The sequence below is a fragment of the Vulpes vulpes genome, chromosome 1 (assembly GCF_048418805.1).
Source record: "Vulpes vulpes isolate BD-2025 chromosome 1, VulVul3, whole genome shotgun sequence".
Classification (NCBI taxonomy): domain Eukaryota; kingdom Metazoa; phylum Chordata; class Mammalia; order Carnivora; family Canidae; genus Vulpes; species Vulpes vulpes.
In genome coordinates, this window is record NC_132780.1 from 126,785,800 (window position 1) to 126,805,696 (window position 19,897).

At 37.8% G+C, this 19,897-nt stretch overlaps 1 protein-coding gene across 3 annotated transcripts in view; it reads right to left on the reverse strand.

Moving 5' to 3' along the window:
- PCYT1A (phosphate cytidylyltransferase 1A, choline) overlaps positions 1-19,897 on the reverse strand; it is a 48,955-nt gene that overhangs the window by 4,872 nt on the left and 24,186 nt on the right. For all 3 annotated transcript variants that reach the window (XM_072725826.1, XM_072725812.1, XM_025990262.2), the window contains 6 exons: positions 11,956-12,055; positions 6,591-6,707; positions 5,215-5,366; positions 2,921-2,999; positions 2,120-2,262; positions 278-466 (listed from right to left, as the gene is read on the reverse strand). In XM_072725826.1, coding sequence (XP_072581927.1) covers positions 278-466; positions 2,120-2,262; positions 2,921-2,999; positions 5,215-5,366; positions 6,591-6,707; positions 11,956-11,983 — 708 coding nt within the window. In that variant the 5' untranslated portion in view covers positions 11,984-12,055. The remainder of the gene's footprint in view (positions 1-277; positions 467-2,119; positions 2,263-2,920; positions 3,000-5,214; positions 5,367-6,590; positions 6,708-11,955; positions 12,056-19,897) is intronic.

Below are 19,897 nucleotides of genomic sequence, written 5' to 3' on the forward strand. Positions count from 1 at the left end.
GCAAGCTGGGCAAGGTTACTTGCTTACCACCAGACTTGGAAGTTGACAAGAGCTGGCAAAATTATTTAGGAGAATGTGTAACCTCTTTCTGTAAAGACTTTAAACAACTTTTTGGGGGTAGTTGAAATATAGTTCTGTCCAGTATAAGGAACAGATTAGGTAACTTCTTAGTGTTGATGTCCTTTTCTACAATGCTATAATTCTTCCCACAGCATGAGAATTTCCCTAAATTCTCCTGAAATTCCTTCCCTAAATTGTCCAATAGGAAAGAACATACCAGTGCTCCTTCTGGACCAAACATTTCCAGGAAACTTCCAATGAATTCTCGGGATTTCTCCTCCCATTTCTGAATGAGATCAATGCTTTTTTCCTCGACCTTCTGGACAAATTCTTTTGACTTTTCCTCCACGTCTTTCACTTTCTTCTTTACTTTGTCAACCCGCTCCTGCAGGTGATATTTCTTCTCCTAAGTAAAGAATCAATTGTTTTGAGAAATAATACTCAGACCTCCATTCCAAAGAGAGGAGAAAAAAAACGTTTTGGCACTCTATTGACACTAGACTTCCTATCATTAGACTTTCACTTCACCCTAATCTATCCCTTGTTTCTCTAGCATAATAACAGATTAAATATACTCTGGATGGTCATCTTACACAAAAGTGTGATAATTTGAACATTGTGGAAGCCCAAACTGAACTAAATACATAAAGCAGGCTCAGTAACCGATGGGCATATAGCCAAATGAAGTCAGATTTTTTAAAGACAAAACATACACTTGAAACATAAACATGCCCAACATAACCCAAACCCCATTCTAGATGAAGATGTATAAAGAGCCACAGGATTATTGCACAGTATTTGCCAAGAATAAGAGAGCTATAATAGGTTGAAGTAGCAGATCTTTTACTTAATTTGTCTATTGTACTGGATTGTTTTCCCTCTATCATTGGCTTACTCTATGACTTTAGAAGAGCTGTTTATTTTATTTTTTAATATTTGGAGGTCTGTTTGCTCATTTGCAAAATGAGGATGATGCTTTTTGGTCCTACAAACTTCTCTAAACAGAAGAGAAAATGGTATGAACCCTCTGGGGATGGGGAAGATGTTTAGCCAAAGGAAAAGTATTTTCTTTCTTTTTTTTTTTTTTAATTTTTTTAATTTTTTTATTTTTTATTTATGATAGTCATGTAGAGAGAGAGAGAGAGGCAGATACACAGGAAGAGGGAGGAGCAGGCTCCATGCACCGGGAGCCCGACGTGGGATTCGATCCCGGGTCTCCAGGATCGCGCCCTGGGCCAAAGGCAGGCGCCAAACCGCTGCGCCACCCAGGGATCCCGGAAAAGTATTTTCATACACAATTTCTAGATCATAAAGTGGGAAGGAAATAGGTTTGGTATTTCTAAACACCTGAAAAAGATTTCGTAGTAGGTCGTTAACAAGAGCTAGGGTTTATCTACAAAGATAAATCATATTTAGATGAAATCATTTCACCTATTCATAATTCACAGAACTGGCAGCAGGTAAGGGAATATGGTAAACCCTTATGTAAGAGATATAATGAACAGCTTTCTTCTTTTAAAATCAACTTTATTAAGATACAATTTATATACAAAATGTATAGCAGTTTGTTTCTAAAATGCAATCTTAAGCTAAGATAGACTTTGCTTTTATAAATCAAATTTTAAAACGTAGGTCCACATGCCCTGAGAAATTGCATGTAAAATGTGTCACTATCTACCCAGGGGCAGGATCTATAGCTTTCATTAGATTTTCCAAAGACCATCCAATTTAAAAAAAACAAACAAAAAACAAATGGACAAGAACTGCTGTTTTAAATATATTTGACATAAACACTGTACTATTAACTTACATATTCTTATATAATTGGGTGTGTGTCTTTATATCAATGTGTTGATACTAGACCATAAAGGCAGAGAATGCATGCCTCTGTTTTATTCTTTGTAAAGAGCTTAGCACAGTGTAATCAGCAAAGAGGCATTCACTGAATTTTGGAAGTGATAATTATAGCAGACTGAAAAGCAACTTTAGCTCGGATGAATTGGGAAGCAAACATGTGTCCTATAGGACCAGGGAAGTCTGGGATGAAGTTGGAACTCACATTTATAAAGCTGACATTGAGCTCCTTTGCCGTGTAGCCCCTCTGTAGGTTCCGTCTGGCATACACATCATAGTCCCGGACGATTCGGGTGATAATGTCTGATGTAGAGATACCTTCTGTCCTCTGTGTTGGAGCAAACATGCCTAATCCAAGAACATATATAAACACTGTGACATTCTGGTTAACTCAGGCAGTAGGACTAGATGGAAACTGGGAGCAACATTCCTTTCCTCAAAAAATAATATTCTATTACTAAGTGAAGTTTGGAGATACTGACATACAGGAGGAGGACTGAATCAAAGACTAGGAGTAAGGAAGGGAGGAGCTATATGGCCCCATTAATAAGAAAAATACGGGCCTAGGGAGAGTTTCCTAAAATTAAGAGATAGGGCAGCCCTGGTGGCGTAGCAGTTTAGTGCCGCCTTGCAGCTCAGGGTGTGATCCTGGAGACCCAGCATCGAGTCCCACATCCATCCTTGCATGGAGCCTGCTTCTCCCTCTGCCTGTGTCTCTGCCTCTGTGTGTGTGTGTGTGTGCGTGTGTGTGTGTGTGTGTGCCTCTCATGAATAAATAAATAAAATCTTTAAAAAAAATTAAAAGAGATATCAAAATTAGGTGTTTAGACTGAGAATTGATGGATGTCAGTACTATGCTCACCTAAACCTCTTATCCGATATGCAACTGAAAGTAGATGTTGAATTTCTAAGGTATACATTTTCCTCTATAACATAGCGATGTTGTTGAATCTCTGTCGCTGCCCCTGAGACTCCGTAAAGTGAGGATGTACATCAGCTTACTCACCTGCTTCCTTGATATGCTTATAAACATCATCACTCCCAGCAGAAGAATAAGGGATGTCATCATGGGCTACAAAATCAATCTGAAATAAGGAAACATCATTTAAAACCCAAGATCAAAAAAAATCAAAAAATAAAATAAAATAAAATAAAACCCAAGATCACTGCCATCAGAAAGAATAAGTAAATATTCCCCCCAGAAAAAACTCTCCCAGACCCAGACAAAGGACAAGGAGATGCCAGGCCTCAAATGGACCTTTTTCTTTTTTTTTTAAATCTCTCTTTGCTTTGCTTCATAAATTCTGTGATTCATTCACAAGCCACCTAATCTAATTATCACTCATAAATATGAAGTTGACTAGTTTCTTTTTTTAGCTAATTTTCCTGGTCTACTGGACGTGCTACCCTCACACTGCACACCAGTCACCATGCTGTAGTAAATGACTGAAAGATTTGCTGGTGTGTTAGTTAGTTAGTTCCTGAGCCAGAGCTGAGGAAAGAAGAAAGGAAATCACCCCATCCTTCTGGGTCTATAAGGATTGGTCAAATAAGGGTTTCTAAAAATAGGCAAAAGAGGTGGTCACTTCTTCCTTAGCTGGTTTCTCTCTCAGTCCATGAGATGAGTGGAAATATAAAAATAGCAACCAGGAGCTCTTTAAATAGAACAGAAACATCTATACTCCGGAGGAATGTAAAACTCAAAGCCATAAAAGACCTTCAAGTCTTGGGCTCTATCATTTGACTACTGTCAATACTTTTGCAACAGTAAGAAGAGATCAATAGCACTGGGATCAAGAATCTATCAGAGAGATATGCTAACCTTACTTAGTCATTCCTGAGTAGGCTATATTCCTTTCATTAATGTAATTGCTAACATGACTATATCCAATTCCCAGAAGCCACTGTACTCTGAAGGATGCCAATCAGGACTGTGTCAGAGACTCTTGGCTAATATCCTGATTACCTATGAACAATCTGTCAGGGATTGATAGGCAACAAAGTGAAAATAACAATGGTGGGCAAATAAGAATACTGGTTGAGGATACACTGCTAACAAGGAGAAAAGGGGAGTTAAAACTTCCTTTAACCTCTTGTGCCTGGGCCGGCCTGGCTGCGTTGCTGAGAATAATCTTATTCATCACTTTTGGTACCACTGGCTGCCAAGTATTGATATGGTCTTAACAAATATCCTCTAGCTTCAGGTCTACCCCCAAATATTGCTTTTGAAGCACTTTGGCTACTTTTGTTCTTTCTGCCTCATTGAACAACTCACCTTTAACATTCCACACACTCCTCCTGAGAACTGACAATATGCTTGCTTGCTGGTTCTTCAACCTTGGGAGCGGGGCCTTGGACCTGACCTAACAAAATCCTCACCTTTTATACCTGCCTTTTATAGGAAACCTGTTTCTTTAACACATGAAAATTAAAAGGAGGTGAGGGGTTTTATTTTACAATTGTAGCTCAGTGAGTAAAAATGAGAAACCTCCCAGTTTCTTTTTCTTTTCTTTTTTTTTTTTAAGACTATTTATTTATTTATTTATTTATTTATTTATTTATTTATTTATTTATTTATTTCTGAGAGACAGAGAGAGAGGGAGAGAGGCAGAGACACAAGCAGAGGGAGACACAGGCTCCATGCAGGGAGCCCGATGTGGGACTCGATCCCTGGTCTCCAGGATCACGCCCTGGGCTGAAGGTGGCGCTAAACCGCTGAGCCACCCGGGCTGCCCGAAACCTCTTGGTTTCTGATCCCACACAGCTTCTAGCCCAAAATCAAAGCCCTAAAACTAGATTTCAGTCAATACAAGAAAAGTCTGTGTTTATGTCTTATTTCCTTGAGAGCATAACTGAGGCTCTGCATATCCTAAAGGACTGGTATGTTAGGAGGATGGACACATCCACAGTGTGGGGGTATAAAAATCACTTACCTGAAGAGTTCAATTTTTAGCCTTGCTAGAATGTATCCTGAATCAGGTTATTTGGTTTCTCTGGCTCTGTTCTCATATGTAAAGTAGAAATAATAGCTACCCAATAAGACTGTTTTGGGGAGCAAATGAAATATAGTGTATGGAAATGTGCTTATAAACCGCCAAATCCCATATAAATGTTAGGGATATAAATGTCATTAGTAGTATGAATATCAGTAGTCGTCATATCACTGTCATCTCTTCTATATGAAATGTACATAGAAGGCAGAAATAAAATAAGGCTAGCAGAAAAGTACTCCAAGTCCCAGAAGTCGTGAGAGCTGGGGGGTTCCAGAACAGGGATGGGAACGCATGCTCAGTGTCTTACCCGGTGTTCAGCCAGGAACTCCGGCGTCAGGGTCCAGGGGGCGTTCCTCACCACCTCATCCACGTAGCGACAGTGCTGCACTGCATCATAGCGCTCATTTTCATTCATCACCGTGAAGCCTTTGAAGTTGTGTGTAAGCTCATCACTGCAAACTGAGTTCACCACATCATAAAGTTGTAAGTCCAAGTCCCCTTTGCTTAACCATTCCTTAGTCACCAATCTCTCCCATTTCCTAGAACTGTAACCAATCAACCCACCAGAAGGATTTTCTGGATATAGCTCAGTCTGGGGTAACAATGCTTTTCCTAATCCAAGATACACTTACAGGAACAATACTCACTAAATAGTATGTTCACACTTTGGAGAGGAGAGGATACAACAAGGGACTAAGGTCCCTTTGAAATTAACCTATTGTGAATTTCTGCATCACTTAAGTTTTTAAAAATGTTTTATTATATTTTCCTAAGACTGTACTGGACCACATCACATTTGCTTAACCGACTTCTGTACTTCAGTTAATTCAAAATGATAAACTGAAGGATGTCTAGGTGGCTCAGTCAGTTGAGCATCTAACTCTTGGTTTCAGCTTGGGTCATGATCTCAGGGTCCTGGAATTGAGCCCCGAGTCAGACTCCAGGCTCAGCACAGAGTCTGCTTGTCCCTCTCTCTCCCTTTCTGCTTCTTTCACCCCTACCCCTCTCTCTCTCAGATAAATAAATAAAATCTTAAAAGAAAAAAAAAAAAAAAGATAGAGGTCCCTGGGTGGCTCAGTGGTTGAGTATCTGCCTTTTGCTCAGGTCATAATCCCAGGGTCCTGGGATTGAGTCCCACATCAGGCTCCCCATAGGGAGCCTGCTTCTCCCTCTGCCTATGTCTCTGCCTCTCTCTCTCAGGAATAAATAAACAAAAATTTTTAAAAAAGAAAAAAAATGATAAACTAAATCTAGAATAAATGCTGTTCTTAAGTAGGCAATAGAAACAGCTAAAAACACAGATAAAAACTGGACATCTCATGTCAAAGAGCTTGGAGCTTCATATACTTCATGTTTTAGAGAGGCTATTCTATATCTCTTATTTAAAAACCAAAATAAGGGGATGCTTGGGTAACTCAGAGGTTGAGCATCTGCTTTTGACTCAGGGTGTGATACCGGGGTTCTGGGATCGAGTCCCACATTGGGCTTCCCGCATGGAGCCTGCTTCTCTCTCTGCCTATGTCTCTGCCTCTCTCTATGTCTCTCATGAGTAAATAAATAAAATATTAAAAACAAAACTAAACAAAAACAAAATAAAAACCAGTATTTATGTTACAATAGGAGAAAAATGTTACTATAATTTTTTTTCTGGAAAGCACCTAAAGTCATAAGATGTTTTCTTACCTCCTACAATGAGGTATGTATTAGGGAAAAGGTTCTTGGCTTGCATTAGAGCCCGGGCATGACCACAGTGAAATAAGTCAAATATTCCATCGGCATAAACTCTCACAGGCCGATCACCTAAATCCAAAGGAAAGAATGTATCACAAAACCACACTGAGATTCAAAACCTCTTATTTGACAAATGGAAATGGCACTGTGTTCCATCCTTGCATACCCCTCTCTCAAGGTGTTCTCTAGATATTCACTCTAATGGAAGGATTGGTTGGAGTTGTGAGGAGTAACATCACAGATTTTTTTGGCTACAAAGACCTTTTGACATCACATCCATTGACTCTATGTTAGCCTGATTTCACCAAACTGCTCTGTAACTGGATTTCACGATTGCTTTTTCTTGAAGTTATTTTAGAAGTGAATGAATGGGAACAGTTACATATGTGTCCTAAACTTCAAAATCCTCACCTTCAGCTTATGTTTAAATTTCAGTCATGTTTGAAAAGAGTATAGTTAAGCTATTCTCTGACTGCTTGCTCTCTCATTTTCAGGCTACCTTAATCACTAATAACTGAACTTTGCTTTGAAAATAAACCTCCCCTCAATTGCCCAGTAAGAAGTGATCCAGAGGGGTGAGATAGAGAAAAAGGGTAGGTTACCAATTTACTGCTTCTTAGTCCCAGATTCACCCTCAATACCTGTGGTTACAGATGGGATTCCTTCAAGTATTTCTCCTTGACAGCGAGCATGATGTTATACTTTCTCAGTAGAGGGTGATATACTAAGTATTTGAAAGTCAAATATAAATATTATAGGACTTTATATTAGAGTTTTTCCTCTTCTCCTCTCCCTTAGTAGGCATATAGAAAACAGATGGCCAATTTATTTTTAGTAGTAGTGGACTATGAAAGAAAGGTCAGGAAATGATCTCTAGGGGTACAAGACTAATACCAAACCCAAACAAATCTGTTGAGAATGGAATTGACATAATGGTTCATCGTATTTCAAATATTTCTCCTTGACAGTGAGCATGATGTTATACTTTCTCAGTAGAGGGTGATATACTAAGTATTTGAAAGTCAAATATAAATATTATAGGACTTTATATTAGAGTTTTTCCTCTTCTCCTCTCCCTTAGTAGGAATAGAAAACAGATGGCCAATTTATTTTTAGTAGTAGTGGACTATGAAAGAAAGGTCAGGAAATGATCTCTAGGGGTACAAGACTAATACCAAACCCAAACAAATACGTTGAGAATGGAATTGACATAATGGTTCATCGTGTTTCAAATAATAAATCTAACAAGTCCTAGTAACATATTTCCGTATGTGAATAAATAAGAGTATTCCACTATAGCAGCAGAAAATAACAGAGCAGCTACATCATTCTGGGAAAGAAGGGGAGCCTCATTAAAATATACCATACTGAAGGAGGGACATCTTCTCCCTCCTATCTTGAAGACAATGAATCAAGGGGGAGAAAACTGGTTCTCAGAAAGTATGTGGACTTCTCTTTCCAGATATCTTTACCTGTAAACAAGCAGCTTTTAAACTGAGGAATCATACACTGGTGATAGAAATATAAAATAGTACAATTTTTAAGAAGGGCAATTAGAGAGGTACATGGGTGGCTCATTGGTTAAGACTCTGCCTTTGGCTCAGGTCATGATCCTGAGGTCCTGGGATCAAGCCCCTCCTTGGGCTCCCTGCTCAGTGAGGAATCTGCTTCTCCCTCTCCTTTTGCCCCTCCCCCTCCAGCTCTCTCTCAATCTTAAAAAAAAAAAAAAAAAGCGTAATTAGACAATATCTCAAAAGACAAATAAATGCTTTTACCCTTTTTTTCCTGCAAAGTACCTAAAGTCATCAGATGTTTTCTTATCTTCTACAATGGTCCAACTATTCCAGTTCTAGGAATTTAACTCACAGATGTATTTGTAAATATGTATGTTATTCATTGCAACATAGTTTATAATAATAAAATTTGGAAACAACCTAAATTTCATTGGAAGGACTAAATGTACCATGATACACCTACTATAAGGGTGGGAGGGAGGGATACTGGGTGGCTGTGAGATAGTGATAATTTCACTCTGTACCCTGTTTGTACTTTATGAATGTTAGGCCATGGGAATGTGTTGGTTTTATAATACAGGAAATAAAATTTTTAAATAAAACAGATCTGCCAATATAATGAAAAACAAATAATATAAAATATTTAAGAGTCAGAAAGGTTACAGTTCCAACTTAACAACCAGCCTCCTTCCTCTGTAATCTTAACCACTGTAAGACTCAGTTTCCTTATTTATAAAACAAAACAAAATCTGAGGAAAATAATCTGTCTTGTACATCCTAGAAATCATGACCACAAAGTAACTAACGTACTTCTATCTTTCTGAAACAAATAAGCATGACTATGATCTTACTTTTTTTTATCCTAAAAGATAAAGCATAGAATACAAAAATTAAGAATATTTTGTTATTGTTTCTTTGACAATAGTGTCAAAGGGGCAAAGCAAGATGGGGAGGTGGGTTTAGCTCCATAAACACATTTACAGGATGGCGGAAATAGTACAGAATGCTGTTGATCAACTGGCTGTTTGCCAGCGTGGATTCTCCGTATCAGGCCAAGTCACCACCAAACCCTTTATCAGACCATCTCCAGACATACTTCTTGCCTTCTTCAGTGTTTCCCCAGCCACCCAAATTCTCAATTCCTCATGACTTGCCTCCCGCCAAGTCTTTAGCAAATCCAGGCTAATATAGAAACCAAATGGCCAGGAGGAGCCACTGTTAAATGAGAAAATGTAGGGACAAAGCACAAGTTATCTATTCTCTTACCAAGTGGCTAACTGGCCAGGATGGCCACTCAAACCCTGATTTATATGTTGTCTCACATAGTGTTAAGAGCAACCCTCTTTCATTTTCAAAATGGTCCTGATTTGTATAAATTATGGGACTTGCACTACTGCTGGCTAAATAAATATATGCTCTTTTTTAGGCAGAACAGACCGGTGTTTCAGTTTACTGTATCTTTTGATATATTCTCTCAAATATCTATCACCAAAACATTTTGTCCGTAACAGATTCCATTGCCATTCAGATTTTGCCTTTTTTCCTTTCTCCTAGAAAACATATAGCTGACTTTTTTCTTTCATCTTCCAAAAGAAATAAGCTTTTCATCTCTCAAGCTGTATTTGTTTTTTCTCTGGGTAGTGAGTTTTTTCCCAGATTATACCAACTCCTTTCTTGTATTCCCTTAACCTCCCTAGTGAAAACATGGGGGGGAGGGATGCCCCTTGTACTAGTTATTGGTTTAAAATTCATGAACTATGGCATGTGTAGATTCTTTATTGGTTTACTCCTTGTCCAACACTGGCATGAACAGACACTTGGTTATTTAACATAAGACTGGACAGACGGAACGAGATATAGGAGAAAAACTGGAGATAAATTAGACCAGCAAACTTTACAGGCTAATTTGTGACTTTTTGTTCCACTTAAAATGCAATCAATTTGCTGATGGTTCTTTATTATTTACAATTAATGTCTAAAAAGAGCAGCATCAGGGATCCCTGGGTGGTGCAGCAGTTTAGCGCCTGCCTTTGGCCCAGGGCGTGATCCTGGAGACCCGGGATCAAATCCCACGTCGGGCTCCCGGTGTATGGAGCCTGCTTCTCCCTCTGCCTGTGTCTCTGCCTCTCTCTCTCTCTGTGACTATCATAAATAAATAAAAATTAAAAAAAATAAATAAATAAAAATAAAAAGAACAGCATCACTCCAGGGTAAAAAGAACACAAAGATGCAAAAACTTAAGATTTTAGTTTCAATTCTATCACTATCATTTGTTTTACTATAGGGGAGCTTTCACTTCTTAGTTTTTATGAACTTCAATTTCTTCATGTATATACTGAAGAGATGATACACAGTGGATAATCTCAAAAATGACTTATTTATAAAATTCTATTAATTCTAAAATTGTATTTTTTATTTTAAAAAAAAATAAAAATAAAAAATAAATAAAACTTGGGAATAGTACATATGCACACACATACATTTTATGTACCACAGTGATTTTTGTGGATAGATTAGCAAAAAGCTAGGTAATATGGCTAATGCAATCAGATCTGGGTGAGGTACTACATTCTGAATGTGTGTTATTAGAGAGCATATGCAAAGATCTTGCCTTCAACAGGCTCTACTATCACATCTGAACGTGATCCTTGAACTGTTTGATGGCATTGTGAAATTTGACCTGCCACCACTACACCGTTTTGTTGTCATTTTACCGTGCCCCGTTGGCCTACTTATTACTCAAGGGGAGCCAAGCCCAAGCCCAAAATAACCTTATTGTGAGTCAGAAGGTTTGTGATCAATATAAGTTACAGCTAAACACTTCTGTAAAAAGAAAGCATTCTCTGGAATTCGAGGACTCCAAAACTATGCTCCATATAGCCAAGATATAGCTAAGGAGTATTGGGATCCCTGCCTGAAATTGTCCAGTATTCATGTCTACTCATATTTCCCTACTCTTCAATTACAACCAAGAGCAAACATACTAACACATTAAGTATGTGATTAAGAAGTAATCACAAATACCTTCTACACACTGGAAATGCATAGATTTGTGGGATAAGTAAGGACAGCTACCTATAGGACTTTGTATTCCTAACACTCAAGGAAGTTTCTCTTTAGGATGATCCCTAAAGCTACTTGTCCAAAACAGGAAGAGTATCTAGAACACATCTTAATAATTTATGTAGTCAAAAATTGCTAATTAATGATGTAAACTAAGCATGCAAATAGAGAATACAGGGTTTGAAAATAATAAAGTGAGTCTTTGAAAAAAAAACCCTAAAAAATTGTATCAGTAAAGCTAAGTGATAAGCATCTCCCCACTTAGGATATTTTTGTCCTCTATAAATCAACAGCATCATAGCTAGGGTAGTAACCTATAGAAAGGGAGATCTGGAGGACAATTCTGAAGGCTATTAAAAATATGACATCCTGACATATTATTTGGACCTTTGTAAAAAAGACAAGATTTTAATTCAGCTTGGCCTCATATCCTATTATATCTCTGTTCCACTATACCTCATAGCTATTTACAGTAGCCCAGGAAGCAGGTGTGTACAACTATAGCTCTTAGCTGTAACAACATCCTAGGAAACAAGTTTATAATAATAAGAAAAAAATGAAACTTTATGGAATACAGTTATCTTCCCAAATAGAATAGCTGGGAGATGGGTGGAAACTGCCCCCCAACTAGCCTTTACAGGTAAACTGAGAAAATATAAAAAGTACATTTATATTTGATAAAGTACAACTGAATGTTACAAACAAGAGTAAAACAACAAAATAATTAGGCATTTACTTACAAGGAGTTCCTCTGCTGGCTTCTTCCATAGTTACCCTGACATAGGGCTTACTAAAGTCTACTTCAATTTCGTCAGAAAAAGGAGCTGGCTGCTGTAAGCCCTTAAGAAGAGGAAAGTGAAGGAAAAGAAAGTTAAATTCAATGGTACAGACTGACATACTAAAAACATGGCAGCTTTAAAGTACAATCAGTTATTCAATATGTTGGTGATTAAATTCCTCCTAAAACTGTAACATACAAAAGAAAAAAAAAAAAGAATTTCAAAATGACAAGTGAAAGTTGCAGCCTTTTACCAAATTAATAAATTGGCAAACCATGATATGGAAGATAACTAAGTGCCTTGCTAATGATTTGGGGGTAATAGTAAGCAAGGTGGCTGGGAAACTAGGCATAATCCCAACTAACTGGGTCCAGAATAATGGCTCATTTGCCCTACAGCAGAATATCCGACCCTGTTCTATGTAATGAAATTGCCAAGGTTTTTAAGTACATTTTCACACCACGTCAACTAAGGAAGGCAAACGGCACTTGTATGCTTTATTAAATTATGATTATCATTGTATAATCCTTTACACTGCAGATATGTTCTAATGCTCATAACAGCCCTGTGAGGCAAGAAGTACAATAATTCTCAATTTAAAGGTGAGGGAAAACAAGGTTCAAAGAAACTTGAATTATATGAATTACTGCATATGAATTATATGCAATTACTCAGAGGCAAAGATGAAATAAGAATGCATGATTCAGTGGGTTAAGCATCTGCCTTCGGCTCAGGTCCTGATCCCAGTTGGGAAGCCCTGTTGGGCTTTCTGCTCAGTGGGGAGTCTCCTTGTCCCTCTCCCTCTGTCCTTCCCCTCCCTGTTTGTGCTCTTTTCTCTCACTGGCACTTTCTCTCTCAAATAAATAAATAAAACCTTTGCGAAAAAAAAAAAAAAAAAAAAACGCAAGAATGCTCTTTCCTCTGTACAGGAAAGACTTAAGAGTTTTTGTTAAATTTAATATTTTATTTGATGCTATTTTGAAGGGAATTGCTTTTATTTTTGGATTGTTCCTTGCTAGTATTTTTTTATTATTATTCATTTATTCACAAGAGACAGAGAGAGAGGCAGAGATAAAGGCAGAGGGAGAAGCAGGCTCCACGCAGGGAGCCCGATGTGGGACTCAATCCTGGGACTCTGGGATCAGGCCCTAGGCCAAAGGCAGGTCCTAAACCACTGAGCCACCCAGGCGTCCCAGTTCCTTGCTAGTATATAGAAATGCAAACTGATTTGTATGTGCAAATGTTGTAACTGTGTGTGTAATTTCAGATGATTTTTGTATATTGACCTTATGTCCTTGACTTTACTAAACTCAATTATTAGTTCTAGCACTTTGATAGATTCCCTAGGATTTTCTACATAGGAGATCATGTTATCTGTGACTAAAGACGTTTTATTTACTCCTTACCAATCTGGATGTCTTTAATTTCCTTTTTATTATCCTTTATTGCCTTAGTTGGAATCACTACCACAATGTTGAAAAGAAGTAACAAGGACAAGTATCTTTGCCTTTTTCCCAATCTTAGGGGTGATCTATGCAATTTTCTACCACTAAATATTCTGTTAACTGTTGGGCTTTTGTGGATGCCATTTATCACAAAACTGAGGAATTGGCCCTTCTTTTTGCAGTTTGTTGCAATTTGTCTTATAAGTAGGTTTTGGATTTTGTCACAGGCCTTTTCTTTGTTACTTATGGTATATTAGATTAAATTGATTTTAGGATGTTAAACCAGCTTTGTATTCCAGAGTGAAATCCCCCTTGGTCATGCTATATAAATCTTTTTATATATTCCTGAATTTAATTTGTTAATATATTGTTAAGGACTTTTGCATCTAAGTTTGTGAGAAATTTTGAACAATAGTTTCCTTTTCTTGTGCTTTATTTTTGCCTGGCTTTGATGTTTGGTTTCATAAAGTGGGATAGAAAGTATTCTCTCTTTTCTGAAACTCTTCAAAATAGGAAACTATTTCTTCCTCAAATGTTTGAAAGAATTCACCAAAAAAGCATCTGGGACTGGTATTGTCTTTGTGAGAAGATTTTTAGAGACTAATTTGATTTTTTTTTTTTTTAACCTGGGATAGGTCCATTCAGATTTTCTATTTCATTTTGGGTTAGTTTTGGTAATCTGCCTCTTTCTAGGAATGTCTATATCATTTAAATTGTCAAAACTCACCAATAAAAAATAAATTTATAAAAAAAAATTGTCAAAACTTTGGCATTTAGTTGTTCATATTCTCTTATAATTCTTTTAATTTTTGTTGGGTTATAGTGATGTCTGCTTAAAATTTTTAATTCTAAACAGATTACATCATGATTGGGCTGAATCCAGGCACTAGGAAAACACTGTTTTATTTTTAGATAAGGATGGATTTTTAAAGATTGGGTTTTAGATTTATTTATTTGAGAGAGAACAAGTGTAAGTCGGGGGAGGGGGCTGAGGGAGAGAATCCTCAAGCAGACTCCCTACTGAGTGCAGAACCTGACTGCAGGTTCGCCATGAGATCATGATCCAAGCAGAAACCAAGACTGAGCCTCTCAAATGACTGAGCCACCCAGATACCCCTTTAAGATTAGGTTTTAGGGCAGCCCGGGTGGCTCAACAGTTTAGCACTGCCTTCAGCCCAGGGCGTGATCCTGGAGACCCGAGATCAAGTCCCGCGTCGGGCTCCCTGCGTGGAGCCTGCTTCTCCCTCTGCCTGTGTCTCTGCTTCTCTCTCTCTCTCTCTCTGTCTCTCATGAATAAATAAATAAAATCTTTAAAAAAATAAGATTAGGTTTTACAATTTAAACAGATTTCTTTTGGGGGGACCTGGCTCAGTCAGTTGGGCATCCAACTCTTGATTTCAGCTCAGGTCATGATTTCAGGATTATGAGATCAAGCTCCATGTCAGACTCCCCACTCGCAGGGTGTCTGCCTAAGATTCTCTTTCTCCCTCTTCCTCAGTCCCTCCCCACCATACACACTCTCTCTCTCTAAAAAGAAATAAATCTTTTTTTTTTTAATTTTTTATTTATTTATGATAGTCACAGAGAGAGAGAGAGAGAGAGAGGCAGAGACACAGGCAGAGGGAGAAGCAGGCTCCATGCACCGGGAGCCCGACGTGGGATTCGATCCCGGGTCTCCAGGATCGCGCCCTGGGCCAAAGGCAGGCGCCAAACCGCTGCGCCACCCAGGGATCCCAAGAAATCTTAAAAAAAAAATTTCTTTTTAAAAAACACTTATAAGTTTAGTTTAAGATACGCTAAAGTTATAAGAGAAAACATTCATTTTTAGGAGACATGGGTACATTGTGTGTGTTATCCTTTTTAAGAACATTTTTAAAGGAGATAAGAATAGACCAAGGACCCAAAAATATAGTTTTCTGTAGTTAACAGAGATTTCTCTACAGATTAAGTTAGAGAAGACAATTTATCCTCTAGAAGTTAGTACTCAAATAGTTGCTTAACAGTAGTTTGTGTTTCTAAAAGCATATGGTATTCACAAAATAATAAATATAATTTATGATTCTATCTATATAAAGCTAAAAAACAGGCAAAGCTAATTGATGATGACTAGAAGCCACAGGAAAAGGAGGGAGTTTAGGGAAAGTAGATAATGACAAGCAGGGATGTGAGAGTCTTCTGGGAATACTGGTGATTACATGGATATATACATACATAAAAATCTATTGAGCTGTACACTTAAGGTTTATGTACTATACTTTATGTAAGTTATACTTCAGGAAAACAAATGACACCTGGGTATAAAAAGGAATGTGATACTGATAAATGCTACAACATGGATCCTGATATCTTGAAAACATGCTAAGTGAAAGAAGCTAGCTACAAAAGACCACTTATTGTATGATTCCATCTATTTTTTTAAAAGATTTATTTTATGAGAGACAGGAGAGACAGAGAGAGAGACAGAGGCAGAGACACAGGCAGAGGGAGAAGGAGGCTCCAAGCAGGAAGCCCAACGTGGGACTCGATCCTGGGTCTCCAGGATCATGCTCCAGGCTGAAGCAGTGGGGAAAGTATTAGCCTCAGAAATAAGAACGACCACCATTTTCTAAAAGCAGAATGAAAGGTGATAAAAGGACAATGTTAGATGTAAAGGAGGAAAGATACACAAATGTATATCTGATGTCCTTGATTTTAACAGTATAGTAAGAAGGACATAAATGTCCTATGGGAAAAAAATGTCCTATGAAAAACAGGTAGTTTGAAATGAGATTGGATGCTTGAGGAAAGCAGGAAATATGTGGAATAGCTGCTGTGAGAAATATACCAGAGCAACACCAAATGACTAATGGAACTACTGAGTTTTGTTTTGTTTTTCAAGATTTTATTTATTTATTCATGAGAGACAGAGAGAGAGAGAGAGAGGGACAGAGACACAAGCAGAGGGAGAAGCAGGCTCCATGCAGGGAGCCCAATACGGGACTCCATCCCGAGTCTCCAGGGTCACACCCTGGGCCAAAGGTGGTGCTAAACTGCTGAGTCACCCAGAGATCCCTCGGACTACTGAGTTCTGTATTAAGCCTAGATCAAGCTAGAAACATTAACCTAGAGAAGGCTGAGTTAACAGGTCTAGGAAGAGCAACTATGAAAGATCCTAGGTGAGGCCATGGAAAACAAAATGGGAGGGAGCAAAAGGATCTTGACATTTCTCCAAAGAAGATATACTAATGGCCAAAAAGCACGTGGAAGGATGATCAACATTAGTCATCACGGAAAAGTAAATCAAAACCACAATGATACCACTTCACACCCACTAGGATGGCTATGAGCAAAAAGACAGGCAATAACATTGACAGCAAGAATGTGGAGAAACTGGAACCCTCATACACTGCTGCTGTGAATGTAAACTGGTGCATAACTGGAAAACTTCAAAATGTTAAACACAGAATACCATAATGATCCTGAAATTATACTCCTGGGTATATAACCAAGTGGATGAAAACATAGATTTTTTTTTTTTATTATTTTTTTAAAGTAGGCTCTACTGAACTCATGACCTTAAGATCAAAAGCTACATGGTCTACTGACTGAGCCAGCCATGCGCCCCTGAAAACACACATATATTTTTAAAAACCTGTACATGAATAATGTTCATAACAGCATTATTCATGATAGCCAGAAAGTGGAAACAATCAAAATGTGCATCAATTAATGAATGGATAAACAAAATGGCACATCTATATGTAATATAATTCACTTGTGAAAAGGAATACAGTATTAATACATGCTACCACCTGGATGGACCTTGAAAACGGTATGTTAAATATAAAAAGCCAGATACAAAAGGCCACATACTGTATGAATGATTCCATTTATATGAAATGTCCAAAATAGACAAATAAATAGAGACAAAAAGTGGATTAGTGGTTGCCAGGGAGTAGGTTGAGGGGACAGGGGGTGACTGCTAATAGATATGGGGTTTCTTTTTGTGGTGATGAAAACTTTCTGGAATTAGTGGTGATGGATGCATAATATAGTGAATACACTAAAAAACCACTGAATTGTACACTTTAAAATGGTTTAAATGGTGAATTTTATGCTATATGAATCTTATCTCAATATTAAAAGATACATTTAAGGGATCCCTGGGTGGCGCAGCGGTTTGGCGCCTGCCTTTGGCCCGGGGCGCGATCCTGGAGACCCGGGATCGAATCCCACATCGGGCTCTCGGTGCATGGAGCCTGCTTCTCCCTCTGCCTGTGTCTCTGCCTCTCTCTCTCTCTCTCTGTGACTATCATAAATAAATTAAAAAATAAAAAAATAAAAGATACATTTAAGTATCCTATCTTTTGGGGTACTGGGTAGCTCAGGTAAGCATCCAACTCTGGATTTCGGCTCAGGTCATGATCTCAGGGTTCTAGGATCGAGCCCGATATTAGGCTCCACAGTCGGCACAGAGTCTGCTTGGGATTCCCTCTCTCTCTCTCCCTCTGTCCTCCCTACCTCCTGTCTAAAATAAAAAGAAAGTTATTAAAGATAGAACATTTAAAAAAAATTTTTTAAAGCTTTTATTTATTTATTCATGAGAGACACAGAGACACAGGCAGAGAAAGAAGCAGGCTCCATGCAGGGAGTCCAATGTGGAACTCGATCCAAGGACCCCAGGATCATGCCCTGGGCCGAAGTGAGACGCTCAACCACTGAGCCACCCAGGAGTCCCTAAAGAAAAATTTTTTTAATGTCCTATCTTTAATAACTGTTTCTTCAATCTTCTCTGTATACTATGTATGTTCCAAGGCAGAAGGCAAATGCAGATGTCCCTCCTGGCTAAGGTTTCAATTCCTCCTAAGTATAGAAAATGAAACCTAAGGTTCAACTACAACAGATCAGCAAAATCTTTCTCTGTCTAGAGTTGCCTCCAGTTAGAATGAATAGTATTTCTAAAAATATCTTTCTAAAAAGTGTTTCTAGAAGCTAAGCCTTATAAAAGTAGGACTAAGTATTTCTACTTAATTCTCCTAAAACTACCTCCTTCATTTTAACCTCAAGGGAATCTTACAAAATATTATTTTCTGTATATTTTAACTTAATATTAACTTAATATTTTAAGTTATATGACTATCTGGTTGTGAAGCATAAATGAAAGGGCATAGATTGCAACTTGAAAAAACTTAGATCTAAATCCCAATTCTATCACTTACTTAATAGCTATGGAATCACAGCTTTCATCTTCTATAAAATGGAAAATACCTGCCCTATAAGGTGACTACAAGGATTAAATAAAAGACCATATGCAAGTAAGTAACTACCATAATGTTTCACATATAGTGGCACTCAACAAGTTTAGGTCATCATCAACATGAGCTCGTTTTCTCTCCTGTTCTGTGGAACACAGGTTTCATTATGCCAACAAAATTAACTAAATTGTATTAATCTAAGAGGTTAGATTCTAGATGCTATATAAAGTTTCCAATTCTATATAAATTATAACTGATATTATTATGATTAATGATCTATAACTGATATTATGATTAATGATCATCATCCCCAAATTATGAATGATTTTCTGAATGCAATACTGCTATCATAAAAACTTTTCCTGATTATGTTCACATATATTAACCACATATTCCTCCAAATTCCAGTGAAAGAGATGAGATTCTGGTGTCCTTAGGAATAGGAAATGGAAATAACTCAGAGTAACACCATGATTTGATACTGGCTTCCTAGTACTCTATTTCCAAGGATTCTTAAACATTTTTCAGCAAAAGCTTTCAAAATGACACAGAGGAACATTTCCCTTTTACCAAACATGCTGCACAAATGGTAAAAGGTCTTACTGAGATCCAATTTTTTTCCATAATGTTAAAGGAAAGGCTGGCTGTGAAGTCAAAAGGAATGGTATGAGAAATAAAGGATAAGGAAAAGAGCAAAAAGATTCCACTCCCTGGGGGAGGGAAGAAGGGAGAAAAGAAAACAATTCTCCCTGACTCCTACTGCCATTTCAATGAAGGTAAACAATGAGCTCATCTATCTAACCAGTATTTGGATATCTCCTAGGATCTTTTTTTTTTAAGATTTTATTTATTTATTCCTGAGACACACACACACAGAGTGGCAGAGACACAGGCAGCAAGAGAAGCAGGCTTCTTGCATGGAACCCAATGTGGGACTCGATCCTAGGACCCGGGGATCACACCCTGACCTGAAGGCAGACACTCAACCACTGAGCCACCAGGTGTCCCTCTCCTAGACTTGTAAGTTGAACTTGTATTAAATTAAACTCATCACCTTTCTCCTAACCCAGCTCTTCTTTCTGTATTTCTATATTAAGAAGCACCCCATCTACACAATCTACCTAAGACTGAAATCTAGGAGTCATCTTCAACACCTCTCATCCTTTACATACCAGTTTCCAAGAATTGTCTATTTTATTCCTTAAAATTTCAGTTTAAATTCTC